A 17083-nucleotide genomic window follows, 5' to 3' on the forward strand; every position below is an offset into this window, starting at 1 on the left:
CTTGATTGTTTGGACTGCCCGCTCTGCTTGACCGTTAGACGCGGGCTTAAACGGGGCAGACCTGACATGCTTGATGCCATTGCGGATCATAAACTCGTTGAATTCCGAGGTGGTGAAACATGGTCCATTGTCACTGACAAGGACGTCGGGCAAGCCATGGGTGCCGATCATGACGCGGAGGCTTTCAATGGAGCTGTGGACGTGCTGGATGACATGATTACGCATTCAATCCATTTAGAGTAAGCATCCACTACTACTAAAAACATCTTTCCTAGAAAGGGGCCGGCAAAATCTATGCGGATCCTGGACCACGGTTTGGAGGGCCATGACCACAGACTCACTGGCGCCTCCCTTGGTGCATTACTCAGCTGCGAGCAAGTGTTGCACTGATGCACGCATGACTCCAAGTCCGAGTCAATGCCGGGCCACCAAACATGCGACCTGGCAATTGCCTTCATCATGAGAATGCCTGGGTGGGTACTGTGTAGGTCGCGTGTAAACGTTTTCCTGCCTTTTTTTGGCAAAACAACGCGATTACCCCATAAGAGACAACCCGACTGGATGGACATTTCATCTTTGCTTCGGTGAAACGGCTTAATTTCATCTTGCATTTCCCTGGGAACAGTCAACCAGTTCCCATTTAGGATGCAACTCTTTACTAATGATAGCACAGGATCCTGGCTGGTCCAGGTCCTGATCTGGCGAGCTGTGACGGGTGACCCCTCGCTCTCAAAAGCATCCATGACCAGTAGCAAGTCTGCGGGCTGCGCCATTTCAACCCCAGTAATGGTAGCCGGCTGAGAGCATCGGCACAGTTTTCAGTGCCTGGTCTGTGGCGGATAACATAGTCATAAACGGATAATGTTAGCGCCCATCTTTGGATGCGGGCAAAACATTGGTATTTATACCTTTGCTCTCTGAAAACAGCGAAATGAGCGGCTTGTGGTCAGTTTCAAGCTCAAACCAAAGTCTAAATAGGTATTGGTGCATTTTCTTAACCCCATATACACATGCTAATGCCTCTTTCTCGACCATACTATAGACTCTCTCAACCTTAGACAGACTTCTAGACATGTATGCAACCGGTTGGAGGTTGCCCGATACATTGGCTTGCTGTAACACACAGCCGACCCCGTACGATGAGGCGTCACAAGCTAGCACTAAACGTTTATATGGGTCATAGTGTACAAGTAACTTATTTGAACATAGCAGGTTCCTGGTCTTCTCAAAGCCTGTGTCTTGAGATTTGCTCCAAACCCAGTCATCACCTTTACGTTGCAACATGTGTAAAGGCTCTAACAATGTGCTCAACCCGGGTAGAAAGTTATCGAAATAGTTGAGGAGTCCCAGCAACAAACGCAGCTCCGTCACATTCTGTGGTCTAGGTGCATTCTTGATGGCCTCTGTCTTTGAGTCCGTGAGCCTGATGCCGTCTGCTGCAATCTTTCTCTCCAAAAATTCGACTTCTGGCGCCAGGAAAACACACTTGGAGCATTTCAGCCTGAGTCCCACTCTGTCTAGGTGACTTAGAACCTCTTCCAGGTTGTGTAGATGTTCGATGGTGTCACGACCAGTGATCAGGGTGTCGTCTTGAAACACAACGGTGCGTGGAACAGATTTCAGCAAACTCTCCGTGTTTCTCTGGAAAATGGCTGCAGCCGAGCGAATCCCGAAAGGGCACCTGTGGTATATAAACAGCCCTTTGTGTGTGTTGATGCACGTCAGTCTTTTCGAAGATTCAGCCAGCTCCTGTGTCATGTAAGAGGAGGTTAGGTCCAACTTGGTGAACAATTTCTCCCCCCCACCCCTGCTAACGTTGCGAACAGATCATCTGCCTTGGGCAGCGGGTACTGGTCCTGTAATGAGACTTGGTTAAACGTTACCTTGTAGATTCCACAGATTCTGACCGTGTCATCGCTTTTCAACACCGGAACAATTGGACTGGCCCACCCATTGAACTCGACTGGCGATATGATTTCTTCGCGTTGGAGTCTGTCCAGTTCAATCTCGACTTTCTCCCTCATCATGTACGGAACCGCCTGAGCCTTGTGATGGATGGGACGTGCATCGGGTCCTAGGTGGATCTGTACCTTCGCGCCTGTGAAGTTGCCGATGCCTGGTTCGAATAGCGAGGGAAACTTGCTCAGCACTTGAGCAGACGAGGTGTCATCCACTGTAGATAGTGCTTTCATGTCGTTCCAATTCCATCTAATTTTTTCTAGCCAGCTTCTGCCGAACAGCATTGGGCCATTGCCTGGAACAATCCACAATGATAGGTCATGCACAGCTCCATCATACGATACCTTCACTGCCGCACTTCCAATGACTGGTATGAGCTCTTTGGTGTAGGTACGCAGCTTTGCATTAATCGGGCTCAGTTTGGGCCTTTGTGCTTTATTGCCCCACAGTTTCTCGAAAGCCTTCTGGCTCATTATTGACTGACTCGCACCCGTGTCCAACTCCATGGATACTGGAACTCCATTTAAGTTGACTTTCAGCATTATAGGAGGGCTCTTGGTGGTGAAGGTATGTACCCCACACACTTCTTCCTCGGGTTGAGTTGCCTGTGCTGCGTGATCCGTGCTGGCTCGATCATCCTCTGCCACGTGGTATGTCGCAGCACATTTGCACATTCGCTGGAGGTACCCCATCATTGCGCAGCCTTTGCACACGTAGTGCTTGAATCGACATTGATGGGCCCGATGATCACCCCCGCAGCGCCAACATGGTGCTAATGGATTCACATTCACTCCCGATGGCAGACTCTGAGTCATCACAGGTCTTGCAGCCGCAGACGTATAGGCCCTGCCATATGCAGTTCAGCCTGCTAGCGACGTAATTTTATGCACAGTACTTGCCGGTGAGCTTCGATGTTGAGAAGATATCTGTTTGGTGTTATCATCCGTGGCTATGCATGCCTGGGTGATCGCGATGGCCCTGCTCAGGTCTAGGGTTTCAGCAGCCAGCAGCTTTCGAAGAGTGACCTCGTGGCTGATGCCCAGCACAAAAAAGTCCCACAGCATTTCCCCCAACGCAACTCCAAAATCGCAAGGTCCCACGAGGCGTCTCAGTTCAGCGACATAATCTACCACTTCCTGGCCCTTGGAGCGATGGTGCGTGCACAACTCTGTATATTCCTTCTCCGTTGGTTTTGTTGGTGCGAGCAGATTCTTGATGAGGCCGTATATTTTAGGCCCACAAATGGTGAGGAGAACCGCCCTGCGCTTGGCCATGTTAGTGTCTCCTTCCAGCTCGTTGGCCTTGAAGTACTGGTTGAGACGCTCAACGAAGGCTTCCCGATCATCACCCTCTACGAATCTCTCTAATATTCCAACGGCAGCCATGGTTGCGTGAAGGTTCGTATTCTGTTACTCGTCGATAGTTGTTGTGTACAGAAGAACTTCACGAGGCTGAGTACTGTGAGCTAAACTTAGTGTGACCTTAGTCTTCTTTATTACAACTCCATAGTGCCTAAACAACATGGCAGCCAACCTTTTATACTGGCCCTGCACGTGTGTGCAGGTGACCATTAGGACTCCAACAGTCGCGCCCTCTGGTGGCAAGTATTACATAGTTACATACATAACAGTTACCTTGTTGGATTGTTTTGTAAACACACCCAGATCAAAATAGAATCTGTGGCATCAACGTAATAGAACTTCCTGTTTGGTTTGGAACACGACCTGTAAGTTAAACTCCTTAAACCTGTACTTATGTAAGTGATACAAAGACTGTATTCTGTTTATGCTAAGGAATAAGATTGCTCTTTTTCAGTTCCGGGGGACTACTTCATCTCAAATTTTGTTAGCAGCATCTCTGACCTTCTGAATTATTTCTGGACTTTTATTATTGGATCGGACTGTTCGACATCTCGCCTATACTACTTCTGTAAATAATTCTATTTGTGAATAAATCTGCTTAGTAATTTAGCCTGTTATAGAAAGTGTCTTGTTTGGCTGACATTATCTGTCATGTGAGATGTGGTCAAATATGACCTGCTATCCAGGTTAAAAAAAGAAAAAAGGGATTGCCCTGTGGCACATTATATCCCATATAGGAAATGTAGAAAGTTAAGTTTCAGGTCACCAGGATTGCATGCTCACCTATTGGTTCAGGCTGCCTTTTGCACTGAGAATGTGTAAAACTTATAGTCACAAAGCTCAAATCACCATAATCTGAAGTGTGTTACAATCTGGAGTGTGTCTATCTCTCTACAGGAATAGAGAGAGGTATATTAGAGATACACAATCGTTCCCTCAGCATCAGAGGGAAACGAAAGACACCAGTTCATTTTTTAAATGTATTCATGGGATGTGGGCGTCGCTGGCAAGGCCGGCATTTATTGCCCATCCCTAATTTCCCCTTGAGAAGGTGGTGGTGAGCCGCCTTCTTGAACGGCTGCAGTCCGTGTGGTGAAGGTGCTCCCACAGTGCTGTTAGGGAGGGAGCTCCAGGATTGTGACCCAGCGACGATGAAGGAATGACGATGTATTTCCAGGTCAGGATGGTGTGACTTGGAGGGGAACGTGGAGGTGGTGGTGTTCCCATGCGCCTGCTGCCCTTGTCCCTCGAGGTGGTAGAGGTCGCGGGTTTGGGAGGTGCTGCCGAAGAAGCCTTGGCGAGTTGCTGCAGTGCATCTTGTAGATGGTACACACTGCAGCCACGGTGCGCCGGTGGTGGAGGGAGTGAATGTTGAAGGTGGTGGATGGGGTGCTGATCAAACAGCTGCTTTGTCCTGGATGGTGTTGAGCTTCTCGAGTGTTGTTGGAGCTGCACCATCCAGGCAAGTGGAGAGTGTTCCATCACACTCCTGACTTGTGCCTTGTAGATGGTGGAAAGGCTTTGGGGAGTCAGGAGTGAGACACTCGCCGCAGAATACCCAGCCTCTGACCTGCTCTTGTAGCCACAGTATTTATGTGGCTGGTCCAGTTAAGTTTCTGGTCAATGGTGACCCCAGGATAGTGATGGTGGGGGATTCGGTGATGGTAATGCGATGAATGTCGATGGTCATTTATCTAATGCTGATAACCCGCTGTGCATTTCCTTTGTTTCATTCAAAGTTGGAGCGTTCAGAATTTGTCTTTATCTGTTGTGACCCAAAGGTCACCGAGCTGGAACATTAACTCTGTTTCTCTCTCCACAGATGCTGCCTCACCTGCTGAGTGTTTCTAGCATTGTCTGTTTTTTTATTTCAGATTTCCAGCACCCGCTGGCCGTGGTGATGTATTTATCTGTAGTGTGCACAGTATTGATTCTAACAACATGTGTCATTTCGGGGATGCCCTATCTCCATTTGACAGACAGAGAGGCGAGCGTTATATTGCTGTATACAGCTTTATCTCACACACCCCAGAGTTGGTCTGTTGGTGTGTGCAGCTTGTGTTAGGGGTTGCAATCTGTTCCAGTGGGTTGTGCACTCTCGGTGGTTTGACCTTTTGGGGGTAGGAGGAGGAGTGGGAGGAGAGAGAGATTCGCTCCTGCAATCGCAGTGCCTTTAGACCGGGGAGTCTCTCCCGGCTGGTTTGTTGCGGGAAATCCCAGGAATATTTGTGGTTTTTCACTTTTTGCCGACTGCACGTGGCGTGTTGGAGCCGGGGGGAGTCCGGAGTGTCCGGACTGGACAGTGGCAGGCAGAGTCCGGCCCGGGACAGGTACAGCTTCACCCGGGACAGGTACAATTCACCCGGGACAGTCAGCGTGGGGTCCCGGGCCAGTGTCCCGGGATATCTGCAGAGAGACGCGGATGGGGACAGCTTCGGTTTAAACAGTTTTAGTGGAAAGTAGCACATTAATCATTTGTTGAGGAAAGTAATTGTGATTTCCAAGCTCTTGTTTTGTTTGGCCCGGAACTTTTATTGAAATAACATTTAACATCGGCCACAGAGGCTGTTTGTGAAGTTCTGCTAAATGTGGGGCTTTTACTGATCGGCCACTGATGCTGGAAATAATGGTCCGATTCTAGTGTGTGTCCCGGGATATATCCCGCTCCGTGTCCCGGGATATCCCGCTCCCTGTCCCGGGTCAGATTCCGCTCCCTGTCCCGGGATATATCCCGCTCCCTGTCCCGGGTCAGATTCCGCTCCCGGTCCCGGGATATATCCCGCTCCCTGTCCCGGGTCAGATTCCGCTCCCTGTCCCAGGATATCCCGCTCCGTGTCCCGGGTCAGATTCCGCTCCCTGTCCCGGGTCAGATTCCGCTCCCTGTCCCGGGTCAGATCCCGCTCCCTGTCCCGGGATATTCCGCTCCCTGTCCCGGGTCAGATCCCGCTCCCTGTCCCGGGATATCCCGCTCCGTGTCCCGCTGCTCACTGCCGTCTCTTGGCCCCGCAGAGCCGGGCTGAGGAGCCGAGGATGAAGAGGCGCCTCCCGAGGCAGCGAGGGTGATCGGCGGCTCCGCTCCGCTCCCCCCGGGCCGGGATGGAGGAGACCGAGAGGGAGCTCGCAGCCGCTGCCCAGTCCGAGGGAGACGGGATCGTGGAACTGGAGAGCACCGAGGAGCTGCCCATGGGAACAGAGGATGTGAGTTCAGCTCTCCATCAGTGTCTGTGTGTCTGTGTGATAATGTCCCTGAGTGTGTCAGTATCTCTGTGTCTGTGTCCCTGTATGTCTGTGTGTGTGCCTGTGTGTGTGTCTCTCTGTCTGTGTCCCTGTGTGTCAGTGTCAGTGTCCCTGTGTGTCAGTGTGTCAGTGTCTGTGTCCCTGTGTGTCTGTGTCTGTGTGATAATGTCCCTGAGTGTGTCAGTATCTCTGTGTCTGTGTCCCTGTATGTCAGTGTGTGTGTGTGTGCCTGTGTGTGTGTCTCTCTGTCTGTGTCCCTGTGTGTCAGTGTCAGTGTCCCTGTGTGTCAGTGTCAGTGTGTCAGTGTCAGTGTCTGTGTCCCTGTGTGTCTGTGTCTGTGTGATAATGTCCCTGAGTGTGTCAGTATCTCTGTGTCTGTGTCCCTTTATGTCTGTGTGTGTGCCTGTGTGTGTGTCTCTCTGTCTGTGTCCCTGTGTGTCAGTGTCCCTGTGTGTCAGTGTCTGTGTCCCTGTGTGTCTGTGTCTGTGTGATAATGTCCCTGAGTGTGTCAGTATCTCTGTGTCTGTGTCCCTGTATGTCAGTGTGTGTGTGTGCCTGTGTGTGTGTCTCTCTGTCTGTGTCCCTGTGTGTCAGTGTCAGTGTCCCTGTGTGTCAGTGTCAGTGTCTGTGTCCCTGTGTGTCTGTGTCTGTGTGATAATGTCCCTGAGTGTGTCAGTATCTCTGTGTCTGTGTCCCTGTATGTCAGTGTGTGTGTGTGCCTGTGTGTGTGTCTCTCTGTCTGTGTCCCTGTGTGTCAGTGTCAGTGTCCCTGTGTGTCAGTGTGTCAGTGTCAGTGTCTGCGTGTCTGTGTCCCTGTGTGTCTGTGTCAGTGTCTGTGTCCCTGAGTGTGTCAGTATCTCTGTGTCTGTGTCCCTGTATGTCAGTGTGTGTGTGTGCCTGTGTGTGTGTCTCTCTGTCTGTGTCCCTGTGTGTCAGTGTCAGTGTCCCTGTGTGTCAGTGTGTCAGTGTCAGTGTCTGCGTGTCTGTGTCCCTGTGTGTCTGTGTCAGTGTCTGTGTCCCTGGTGTGTCAGTGTCTGTGTCCCTGTGTGTCAATGTGTGTCAGTGTGTCAGTGTCTGTGTCCCTGTGTCAGTGTGTGTGCCTGTGTGTGTGTCTCTCTGTCTGTGTCCCTGTGTGTCAGTGTCAGTGTCCCTGTGTGTCAGTGTCAGTGTGTCTGTGTCCCTGTGTGTCTGTGTGTGTCAGTATCCCTGTGTGTGTCAGTGCCTGTGTCCCTGTGTGTCAGTGTCAGTGTGTCAGTGCCTGTGTCCCTGTGTGTCAGTGTCTGTGTGTCAGTGTCTGTGTGTCAGTGTCTGTGTGTCAGTGTCAGTGTGTCAGTGTCTGTGTCCCTGTGTGTCAGTGTCAGTGTGTCAGTGCCTGTGTCCCTGTGTGTCAGTGTCAGTGTGTCAGTGCCTGTGTCCCTGTGTGTCAGTGTCAGTGTGTCAGTGTCAGTGCCTGTGTCCCTGTGTGTCAGTGTCAGTGTGTCAGTGCCTGTGTCCCTGTGTGTCAGTGTCAGTGTGTCAGTACCTGTGAGTGTGTCAGTGCCTGTGTCCCTGTGTGTCAGTATCAGTGTGTCAGTGCCTGTGTCCCTGTGTGTCAGTGTCAGTGTGTCAGTGTCTGTGTCCCTGTGTGTCAGTGTCAGTGTGTCAGTGCCTGTGTCCCTGTGTGTCAGTGTCAGTGTGTCAGTGCCTGTGTCCCTGTGTGTCAGTGTCAGTGTGTCAGTGTCAGTGCCTGTGTCCCTGTGTGTCAGTGTCAGTGTGTCAGTGCCTGTGTCCCTGTGTGTCAGTGTCAGTGTGTCAGTACCTGTGAGTGTGTCAGTGCCTGTGTCCCTGTGTGTCAGTATCAGTGTGTCAGTGCCTGTGTCCCTGTGTGTCAGTGTCAGTGTGTCAGTGCCTGTGTTCCTGTGTGTCAGTGTCAGTGTGTCAGTGTCTGTGTCTCTCACATTCTCTGTACCTGTCTCTGCATTTCCTGTGATTTGCGCAGTGATTCTACTCTCTCTGAGCCTCCATCATTGCTCACTGTGTGTCTGTGTTTCCCACTCTGTCACTGTTACACTAGAGGTGTCCAAACAGCTGCCCTGACCCTCAGCAGCCCAGACCTGGAGCCAAGGTAACTCATTCCTGCTACAATTGTACTTACTCATTGATGTGACCTGTTTGAATGTTCCATTTTGAAAGGGCTGTTTTTAGTGCTGTGGCCTCATTGCTGAATAAATCCTAAATCAGAACACCCAGATCTGTTAAAATCAGCAACTTGAAATATCTGAGAATTAATGGGAACACAAAGTTAAATATTATATTTGGCCCTGCAGCCCTTTCCTGTGAAACTATGAAGGTAAGACGCTGTAATAGCCTGCTGTATACAGGGACCTCTCAACCCCTCTGTCTATCTATATGTGTATCTGTGCCTGATCCTGTTCAGCCCCTCTCTCTGTCTCAATCTCGCTCTGTCAATCTCTGTATCTGTCCCGGTTTGCATGTTTATGTGCCTGTGCGTGTATGTGTTGTATATACTGTATGTGTGTACCAGTTTGTGTATCTCTGTGCAGTCTGTCTCTGTCTCTCTGTTTACTGCTGTCTCTATACTTAAAGGAATGTTGTATTCATAAAAGTGTATTTGGCAAACACTGTTTTGCTCGGGAGCCAGAAGAACGATGTGTGATTTTTGGCCACAATGGTATCACACGGGAAATGCAGCTGAAATAAAGTTTGACAGACACTTTTATGAAGATGGCCCTTGAACAATATTTAACGGTATTTTTCTATCGGGCTTAAGCAGCAGATTGTTTTACACATCTTCAACTTTTGCAAAATTGGATTTTGAAGTGGGAGAGAGTGTGGGGATGAAGTCATACAGTGATTGAGTGGTGTTTTATGGGAACAGTACAGTGTTTCCAGCCTTGCCACTGTGATAGAGATGTTGGTGTAACAGTTCAGGGCTGAACATTGTAACAAAGGCTGGAATTAAATGTTTTACACTTATTTGGGGTGGGTGGGGGGAAACTGCAACAAAGCAGGAATGTGATTGCGATTGATTTGTGTGTGTGGTGTTCTCGATGATGTATGAAGTACGTTTTCTCAAATGCATAGCGTTTATTGATTTCATTATCATGCTAAGAGCCAGTGGGGACTGCCTGATCGCAGCTTAGAATATATCGCCAGCCGCGGCTTCCATTCAACCAGCTGCTGAGTATTGCCGGGTGAGAGCGAAGCAGCTTTAATCCTGAAGTTGCTGAGGTCCCTGCTCCGACAGGGATGGGCCGCTGGGGTAACTGCAATTGCCTTCAGTGCCTCGTGGATAGAAAGGGGGCAACTGATGAGGGGGCAACTCCTAATCACTCTCTGGTGACTCCTGTCACAAAGTCCTGGATGTTGGGGGGGGGGGGGGGGGGGGTGCTGAGTCTCAGATGCGATGCCACTATGGTCGAATAACTAGCCACCATTCACAATGATCTCATATGTGGATTCAGATTCAATAGTAGCCTTCAAAAGGGAACTGGATAAATACTTGAAGGAGAAAAAACATTGCAGGGGTATGGGGAAAGAGCGGGGGAGCGGGACTAATCGGATCTCTCTTTGAAAGAGCCAGTGCAGACTCAATGGGCCGAATGGTATCTTCCGTGTTGTACTATTCTATGATTTGTGAAAAGTGGCCATTTGGGTATCATACTGGAGGCTGCCTGTGGTACATGTTCCCCTCTCCCGCCCCGACAGCTCCCCCTCTCCTGCTCCAACAGCCCCCTCTCTCCCCCCCCGACATCTCCCCCTCTCCTCCCCCGACATCTCCCCCTCTCCCGCCCCGACAGCTCCCCCTCTCCCGCCCCGACAGCTCCCCCTCTCCCGCCCCGACATCTCCCCCTCTCCCGCCCCGACATCTCCCCCTCTCCCCACCCCGACATCTCCCCCCCGACATCTCCCCCGACATCTCCCCCGACATCTCCCCCGACATCTCCCCCTCTCCCCCTCGACAGCTCCCCCTCTCCCGCCCCGACAGCTCCCCCTCTCCTCCCCCGACATCTCCCCCTCTCCCCCCCCGACAGCTCCCCCTCTCCTCCCCCGACATCTCCCCCTCTCCCACCCCGACATCTCCCCCTCTCCTCCCCCGACATCTCCCCCTCTCCCCACCCCGACATCTCCCCCCGACATCTCCCCCTCTCCTCCCCCGACGTCTCCCCCTCTCCCGCCCCGACAGCTCCCCCTCTCCCACCCCGACAGCTCCCCCTCTTCCGCCCCAACAGCTCCCCCTCTTCCGCCCCGACAGCTCCCCCTCTTCCCCCCCCGACATCTCCCCCTCTCCCCCCCCGACATCTCCCCCTCTCCCCACCCCGACATCTCCCCCCCGACCTCTCCCCCCCGACATCTCCCCCTCTCCCCCCCGACATCTCCCCCTCTCCCCCCCGACATCTCCCCCTCTCCCCCCCGACATCTCCCCCTCTCCCCCCCCGACATCTCCCCCTCTCCCCACCCCGACATCTCCCCCCCTCCCCCCCGACATCTCCCCCGACATCTCCCCCCCGACATCTCCCCCTCTCCCGCCCCGACAGCTCCCCCTCTCCCGCCCCGACAGCTCCCTCTCTCCCACCCCGACATCTCCCCCTCTCCTCCCCCGACATCTCCCCCTCTCCTCCCCCGACATCTCCCCCTCTCCCCACCCCGACATCTCCCCCCCGACATCTCCCCCCCGACATCTCCCCCTCTCCCCCCCCCGACATCTCCCCCTCTCCCCGACATCTCCCCCTCTCCCACCTTATTCCTCATCTGTCTCGTGCTCAGCTTTGGTCCCCAGGCTCTGTGGTCAATTGGTGCCTCACTTCCCATGGCCATTCGCCATCTGGTGATGACCAATAAGGGTTGGGCAGTTCAACTAGTGAGGTCGTCACAGCTGAGCCGTATCCTGTCCTCATCAGACACCCACAGTATACAAACTCCAACCAAGGTGTCAGCTGTGGCTCAGTGGGCAGCACTCCTATCTCAGAGTCAGAAGGTCATGGGTTCAAGTCCCACTCCAGAGACCTGAGCACAAAAATCCAGGCTAACACTGCAGTGCACTGTTGAGGGAGTGCTGCACTGTCGGAGGGGTAGTACTGAGGGAGTGCCACACTGTCGGAGGGGCAGTACTGAGGGAGTGCTGCACTGTCGGAGGTGCCATCATTTGGATGAGATGTTAAACTGAGGCCCTGTCTGTTCTCTCAAGTGAATGTAAAAGATCCCATGGCACTATTTCGAAGAAGAGCAGGGGAGTTATCCCCAGTGTCCTGGGGCCAATATTTATCCCTCAGTCAACATAACTAAAACAGATTATGTGGTTATTATCACATTGCCGTTTGTGGGAGCTTGCTGTGCGCAAATTGGCTGCCGCGTTTCCGACATTACAACAGTGACTACACTCCAAAAGCACTTCATTACCTGTAAAGCGCTTTGGATGTCCTGATGTTGTGAAAGGCGCTATATAGATGCAAGTCTTTCCTTTTTAAGGTGTCACTGGCTGGTGGGCCACATCAATAGTCTAGATGGTTTCTCCCCCCCCCTCACCCCCAAGCCCCAAGCCCAGCCCTTAGCTCAGGGACCCTGAAGTCAATACACTGCCGCCTAGGTTGAGAGCAGCTAATTCAGGACCAAGAAAGAAAAGATTTACATTTAATACAGCATCGCTCATGACCTCAGGATGTCCCAAAGCGCTTTACAGCCGTGTAGTCACTGTTGTAATGTGGAAAATGCGGCAGCCAATTTGTGCACAGCAAGCTCCCACACACAGCAATGTAATAATGACCAGATAATCTATTTGTAATGAAGTTGGTTGAACTCCCCCTGCACTTCTTCAAATAGTGTCATGAGATTTTTTATGTCCACCTGAGAAGGCAGACAGGGCCTCAGTTTAACGTCTCATCTGAAAGACGGCTCCTCCCACAGTGCAGCACTGCGCTGGAGTGTCAGCCTGGATTTATGTGCTCCAGTCCCTGGAGTGGGACTTGAACCCACAACCTTCTGGTTCAGAGGTGAGAGTGCGACCCACTGAGCCACGGCTGGACATAGTGAGCATTGGTCAGAGATTTTACCCTGGTCCCTGATTTTTGCTAAAAAAATATTTTACAATTGGGAAGTGAAGGATTCGGAGATCCGTTAAAGATCTTTATTGGAACAGCAGGAAGTCTGACACAGCTCGGAATCTGCTGAGAATGTCACCACTGCAGCTTAATGGGTCTGAAAGGGACTTCCACACAGAAACTGAGATGATCTGAAATACTTCTTTCTTGAATTATTGAGAATGTTGCAACAGATCAGGTTTGTGCAGCACAGAGCGACGAGTGCTGGCGGTGAGGGGCTGATATCGGATCCCGGTGGTGTGGGAATGGCTGGGGATTCCTGGTGCTGTTGAACAGATTGGTGACACTGATAGCTCGTGGCTGGGGCTGGTAATTATTGGGGGGGGGGGGAGGGTGATTAAAAAGGTAATTGAAAGCATTTGGATCAATGAAACCTTTCATTAGAGCGAGATCTCTGGTGGATTGAATTGCTGAGACCACATCGCTGAGAGCTGTGAGGCACCCCGGCGCTCTCACACGTGTGCCTAGGCCGTGGCTGGCAACCAGCTGTTCAACCGTGGGGGGCATCGCCGCCGAGACTAATCATTTCACCCTAGCCTGGGCGCACTGGTTAGATTGAACAGTGGACAGATCGGGGGGGTGAAATTCCGTATCACCCCTCTCGAAAGATGCAGGTTACCGCCCCCAGAAGGCAGTGGAGCGTGAAATCAGGCACTTCACTTCCTTCCTGGAGCTCTAGCGGGTCGGGCGCCTCGGCAACGCTGCGCTCCCCTCCCTGAAAAGGAAGGACCCGCGCCGCTGACTTTGCGAAAGAAAAAGGCACCTGTCCCACCTGTAGGTGGAAGGTTTAGAGGGGATTTGAGGGGGGGCTTCTTTATGCAGAGGGTTGTGGGGTTCTGGAACTCGCTGCCTGGAAGAGTGGTGGATGCAGAAACCCTCACCACTTTTAAGAGATGGTTGGATGAGCACTTAAAGTGCAGTAACCTGCAGGGTTACGGACCTAGAGCTGGTAATTGGGATTAGACTGGATGACCTTTTGTTGGACGTCGCAGATATAATTGGCCTGGGTTTTTATCTTTTTTTTTGCCTCTCCCAGGAGATCACATGGCTCCGGTTGGGGTGGAGTGTAGAATGTTTCAGTAGAAGGGGTGTCGCAGTTATGTGGGGCGGACTGGTTGGGCTGGGTGCTCTTTGCCTTTCTGTCATCGTTCATAGGTTTATATGTAACCTTTAGGGTTGTTGACCGAGGGCCGAGTGGCTCTTTGTCGGCCGGCGCAGACACGATGGGCCGAAATGGCCTCCTTCCGCGCTGTAAATTTCTATGTTTTTAAGCACCGGGGAGGGGGAGGCCGCACGGGCAGCCTGGCTCTCGAGCACAGCGCTGGGCTGAGTGATCGCGGGCGGGACTCCGCAAAGAAACCGCATCAGGAGCGGCAACCACAGGGTACGTTTTTTTTTCCCATTTGCCATCGGTCACCTCGCCTTTAACTTTTGCCCCAATAGTTGCCCGCCTGCCCACGCCGCACCCCCTGCAGCGGGCGAAAGCCAATGCCAGGGCCGGGCCACGAACAAGGCGCTGCACACCGCGATGATGTCGCAATCCCTGGGCACAGGAGATCGGCCTGCAATGCCCTAGTGCCACCACTAAACTCCCACTGGGGGCGCTAACGGGAGGTGCGCATGCAGCGAATTTCACGCCCATCTTGTTTAGTCCAAGTGTCGACAGTAAACATGAGGAGAAAGGGGAAAATGAGTAAGCTGGAACTTGGCTTGGGATGATTTACTACGTAAGAGGCGCTATATAAATGCAAGTTGTTGTTGCCTCAGTATTAAAGGGGCGGGAGTCCAAAGCGCTAACATCAGGAGGTTTCAGTCCAGACTCCAGCAGTTCAGGTATAAACTTTATGGAATATAATGTGGTGAAATGTGAAGTTATCCACTTTTGTAGAAAAAATAGAAAAGCAGAGTATAAGCAGAGATTTGGTGTTCAGAGGGACCTGGGTGTCCTTGTACACAAATCACCGAACATTAGCATGCAAGTACAGCAAGCAATTAGGAAAGCAAATGGTACGTTGGCCTTTATTGCAAGAGGATTTGAGTATAAGAGCAAAGATGAATTACTGTAATTATACAGGGCCCTGGTGAGACCACACCTGGAGTATTGTGTACAGTTTTGGTCTCCTTACCTAAGGAAGGATATACCTGCCATAGAGGGAGTGCAACGCAGGTTCACCAGACTGATTCCTGGGATGGGGGATTGTCCTATGAGGAGAGATTGAGCAGACTAGGCCTATATCCTCTAGAGTTTCGAAGAATAAGAGGTGATCTCATTGAAACGTACAAAATTCTTACTGTGCTTGACAGGGTAGATGCAGGGAGGAAGTTTCCCCCGGGCTGGGGAGTCTAGAATCAGGGGTCACAGTCTCAGGATAAGGGGTTGACCATTTAGGACTGAGATGAGGAGGAATTTCTTCACTCAGAGGGTGGTGAATCTATAGAATTCTCTGCCCCAGAGGGCTGTGGAGGCTGTCGTTGATTATATGCAAGGCTGAGATCGAGAGATTTTTGGACTCTAGGGGAATCAAGGGATATGGGGTCAGTGCAGGAAAGTAGAGTTGAGGTCAAAGATCAGCCGTGATCTCATTGAATGGCGGAGCAGGCTCGAGAGGCCGTATAGCCGACTCCTGCTCCTAATTCATATGTTCTGATGTCTGTCTCCTGTAGCCACTTAAGAAGATTGCAGTGAATAAAACTGTCCAACGTAAAAAAAAATATTCTCTCACTGTTTCACAGCACAAGTCCCCATCCTGTTTAAATCAGAACGTTGCTACAGTATGTTTGTTTTCGGTACACCAGTCTGTGTTATATACATTAGGTACACCAATCTGTGTTATATACATTAGGTACACCAATCTGTGTTATATACATTAGGTACACCAGTCTGTGTTATATACATTAGATACATCAGTCTGTGTTATATACATTAGGTACATCAGTCTGTGTTATATACATTAGGTACACCAATCTGTGTTATATACATTAGGTACACCAGTCTGTGTTATATACATTAGATACATCAGTCTGTGTTATATACATTAGGTACACCAATCTGTGTTATATACATTAGGTACACCATCATCATCATCATAAGCAGTCCCTCATATCGAGGATGACTTGCTTCCACGCCAAAAAGGGATGAGTGCACAGGTGTTTCAATGAAGGACCTAATATTCCAGATCCCGAACTGCATCCTGAAGAGTGGAAGATCCTGTGCTTGGATCTTTTTAACGTGGGGTGACCGTTGCACACCAGCCACCACACGGGCTTGACAGAGCTAGGTCTTGGTCCAGTGGATTAACCAGGATTAACCAGGACGACTGGAGACCTGCTCTGCTGCACGGACCTAGCACGCCCATATATCGCAGTGTGGGCTGGCTCATGCTGCCCCTGGGCCCTCGCCTCTTCTGGCCCCGAACTCACGCCTCTCAATGCACTTATCCTGCGAAGCACCAATCTTTGTTACATACATTAGTTACACCAATCTGTGTTCTGTATGTTACTGTGTGAGCTGAGCCTTACTCTGCTTTCCCTTCTCCCCTCTATGTGCGGCACTGCCTCTTTCTGTAGCACTGGAAAGTTCTCTTCGACCAGGTAAGTGTACTTTTAAACAAAATTACAAACCTTTTATCATTGCTTGTTCAATGAGTTACCTGATCTGTCTAATCGGTAATTCTTGGGAAACATTTCTGGAGGGAGTTAGATATGGCCCTGACTGCTAAAGGGATCAAGGGGTATGGAGAGAAAGCAGGAAAGGGGTACTATCAGCCATGATCTTATTGAATGGCCTACTCCTGCACCTATTTTCTATGATTCTATGAAAACGGAAAGTACAAAAATTAAATAACGATTCTCACTCTTGTGAAATGATATAAATGTGTCGGTGTTGTATTTGTAACTGGGAGGGGATAGATTCCTTCCCATGTGTAATAAAATCATGAACGTATTCTTTATGAAAGTGTTTATAATTACTCTGAATGTTGTACACACGCAAGAACCGCCCACAATCTCCCTTCGGGAGTCACACACGACCAATGGGTCGATGCGGAGCCGTGTCCTGTCAGTTTCCAGATACCGCGCCAGTTCTGGGCGCAGTGCGGGGGGGGAGGGCAGTGTGTGTGTGGGGGGGGGCAGTGTGTGTGTGTGGGGGGGGGCAGTGTGTGTGTGGGGGGGGGCAGTGTGTGTGTGTGGGGGGGGGCAGTGTGTGTGTGTGGGGGGGGGCAGTGTGTGTGTGTGGGGGGGGGGCAGTGTGTGTGTGTGGGGGGGGGGCAGTGTGTGTGTGTGGGGGGGGGCAGTGTGTGTGTGTGGGGGGGGGCAGTGTGTGTGTGGGGGGTGCAGTGTGTGTGGGAGGGGGGGCATTGTGTGTGGGAGGGGGGCATTGTGTGTGGAGGGGGGAAGTGTGTGTGGAGGGGGAAGTGTGTGGTGGGGGGG

The 17083-nt window shown here is 51.3% G+C and overlaps 1 protein-coding gene across 7 annotated transcripts in view; it reads left to right on the forward strand.

Annotated features, from left to right (window-relative positions):
* Nucleotides 1–5365: 5365 nt before the first annotated feature.
* The window catches only part of rhbdl3 (rhomboid, veinlet-like 3 (Drosophila)), a 60738-nt gene continuing 49020 nt past the window's right edge, over nt 5366–17083 (forward strand). For 2 of the 7 annotated variants that reach the window (XM_070857918.1, XM_070857921.1), the window contains exons 1-3: nt 5367–5650; nt 6330–6518; nt 16223–16246. In XM_070857918.1, coding sequence (XP_070714019.1) covers nt 6417–6518; nt 16223–16246 — 126 coding nt within the window. In that variant the 5' untranslated portion in view covers nt 5367–5650; nt 6330–6416. Of the gene's footprint in view, nt 5672–6329; nt 6519–16222; nt 16247–17083 lie in introns of those variants that run through there. The other 5 variants (XM_070857924.1, XM_070857919.1, XM_070857920.1 and 2 more) reach the window with 5 other exon arrangements.

Source organism: Pristiophorus japonicus, chromosome 16 (genome assembly GCF_044704955.1).
Source record: "Pristiophorus japonicus isolate sPriJap1 chromosome 16, sPriJap1.hap1, whole genome shotgun sequence".
Lineage (NCBI taxonomy): Eukaryota > Metazoa > Chordata > Chondrichthyes > Pristiophoridae > Pristiophorus > Pristiophorus japonicus.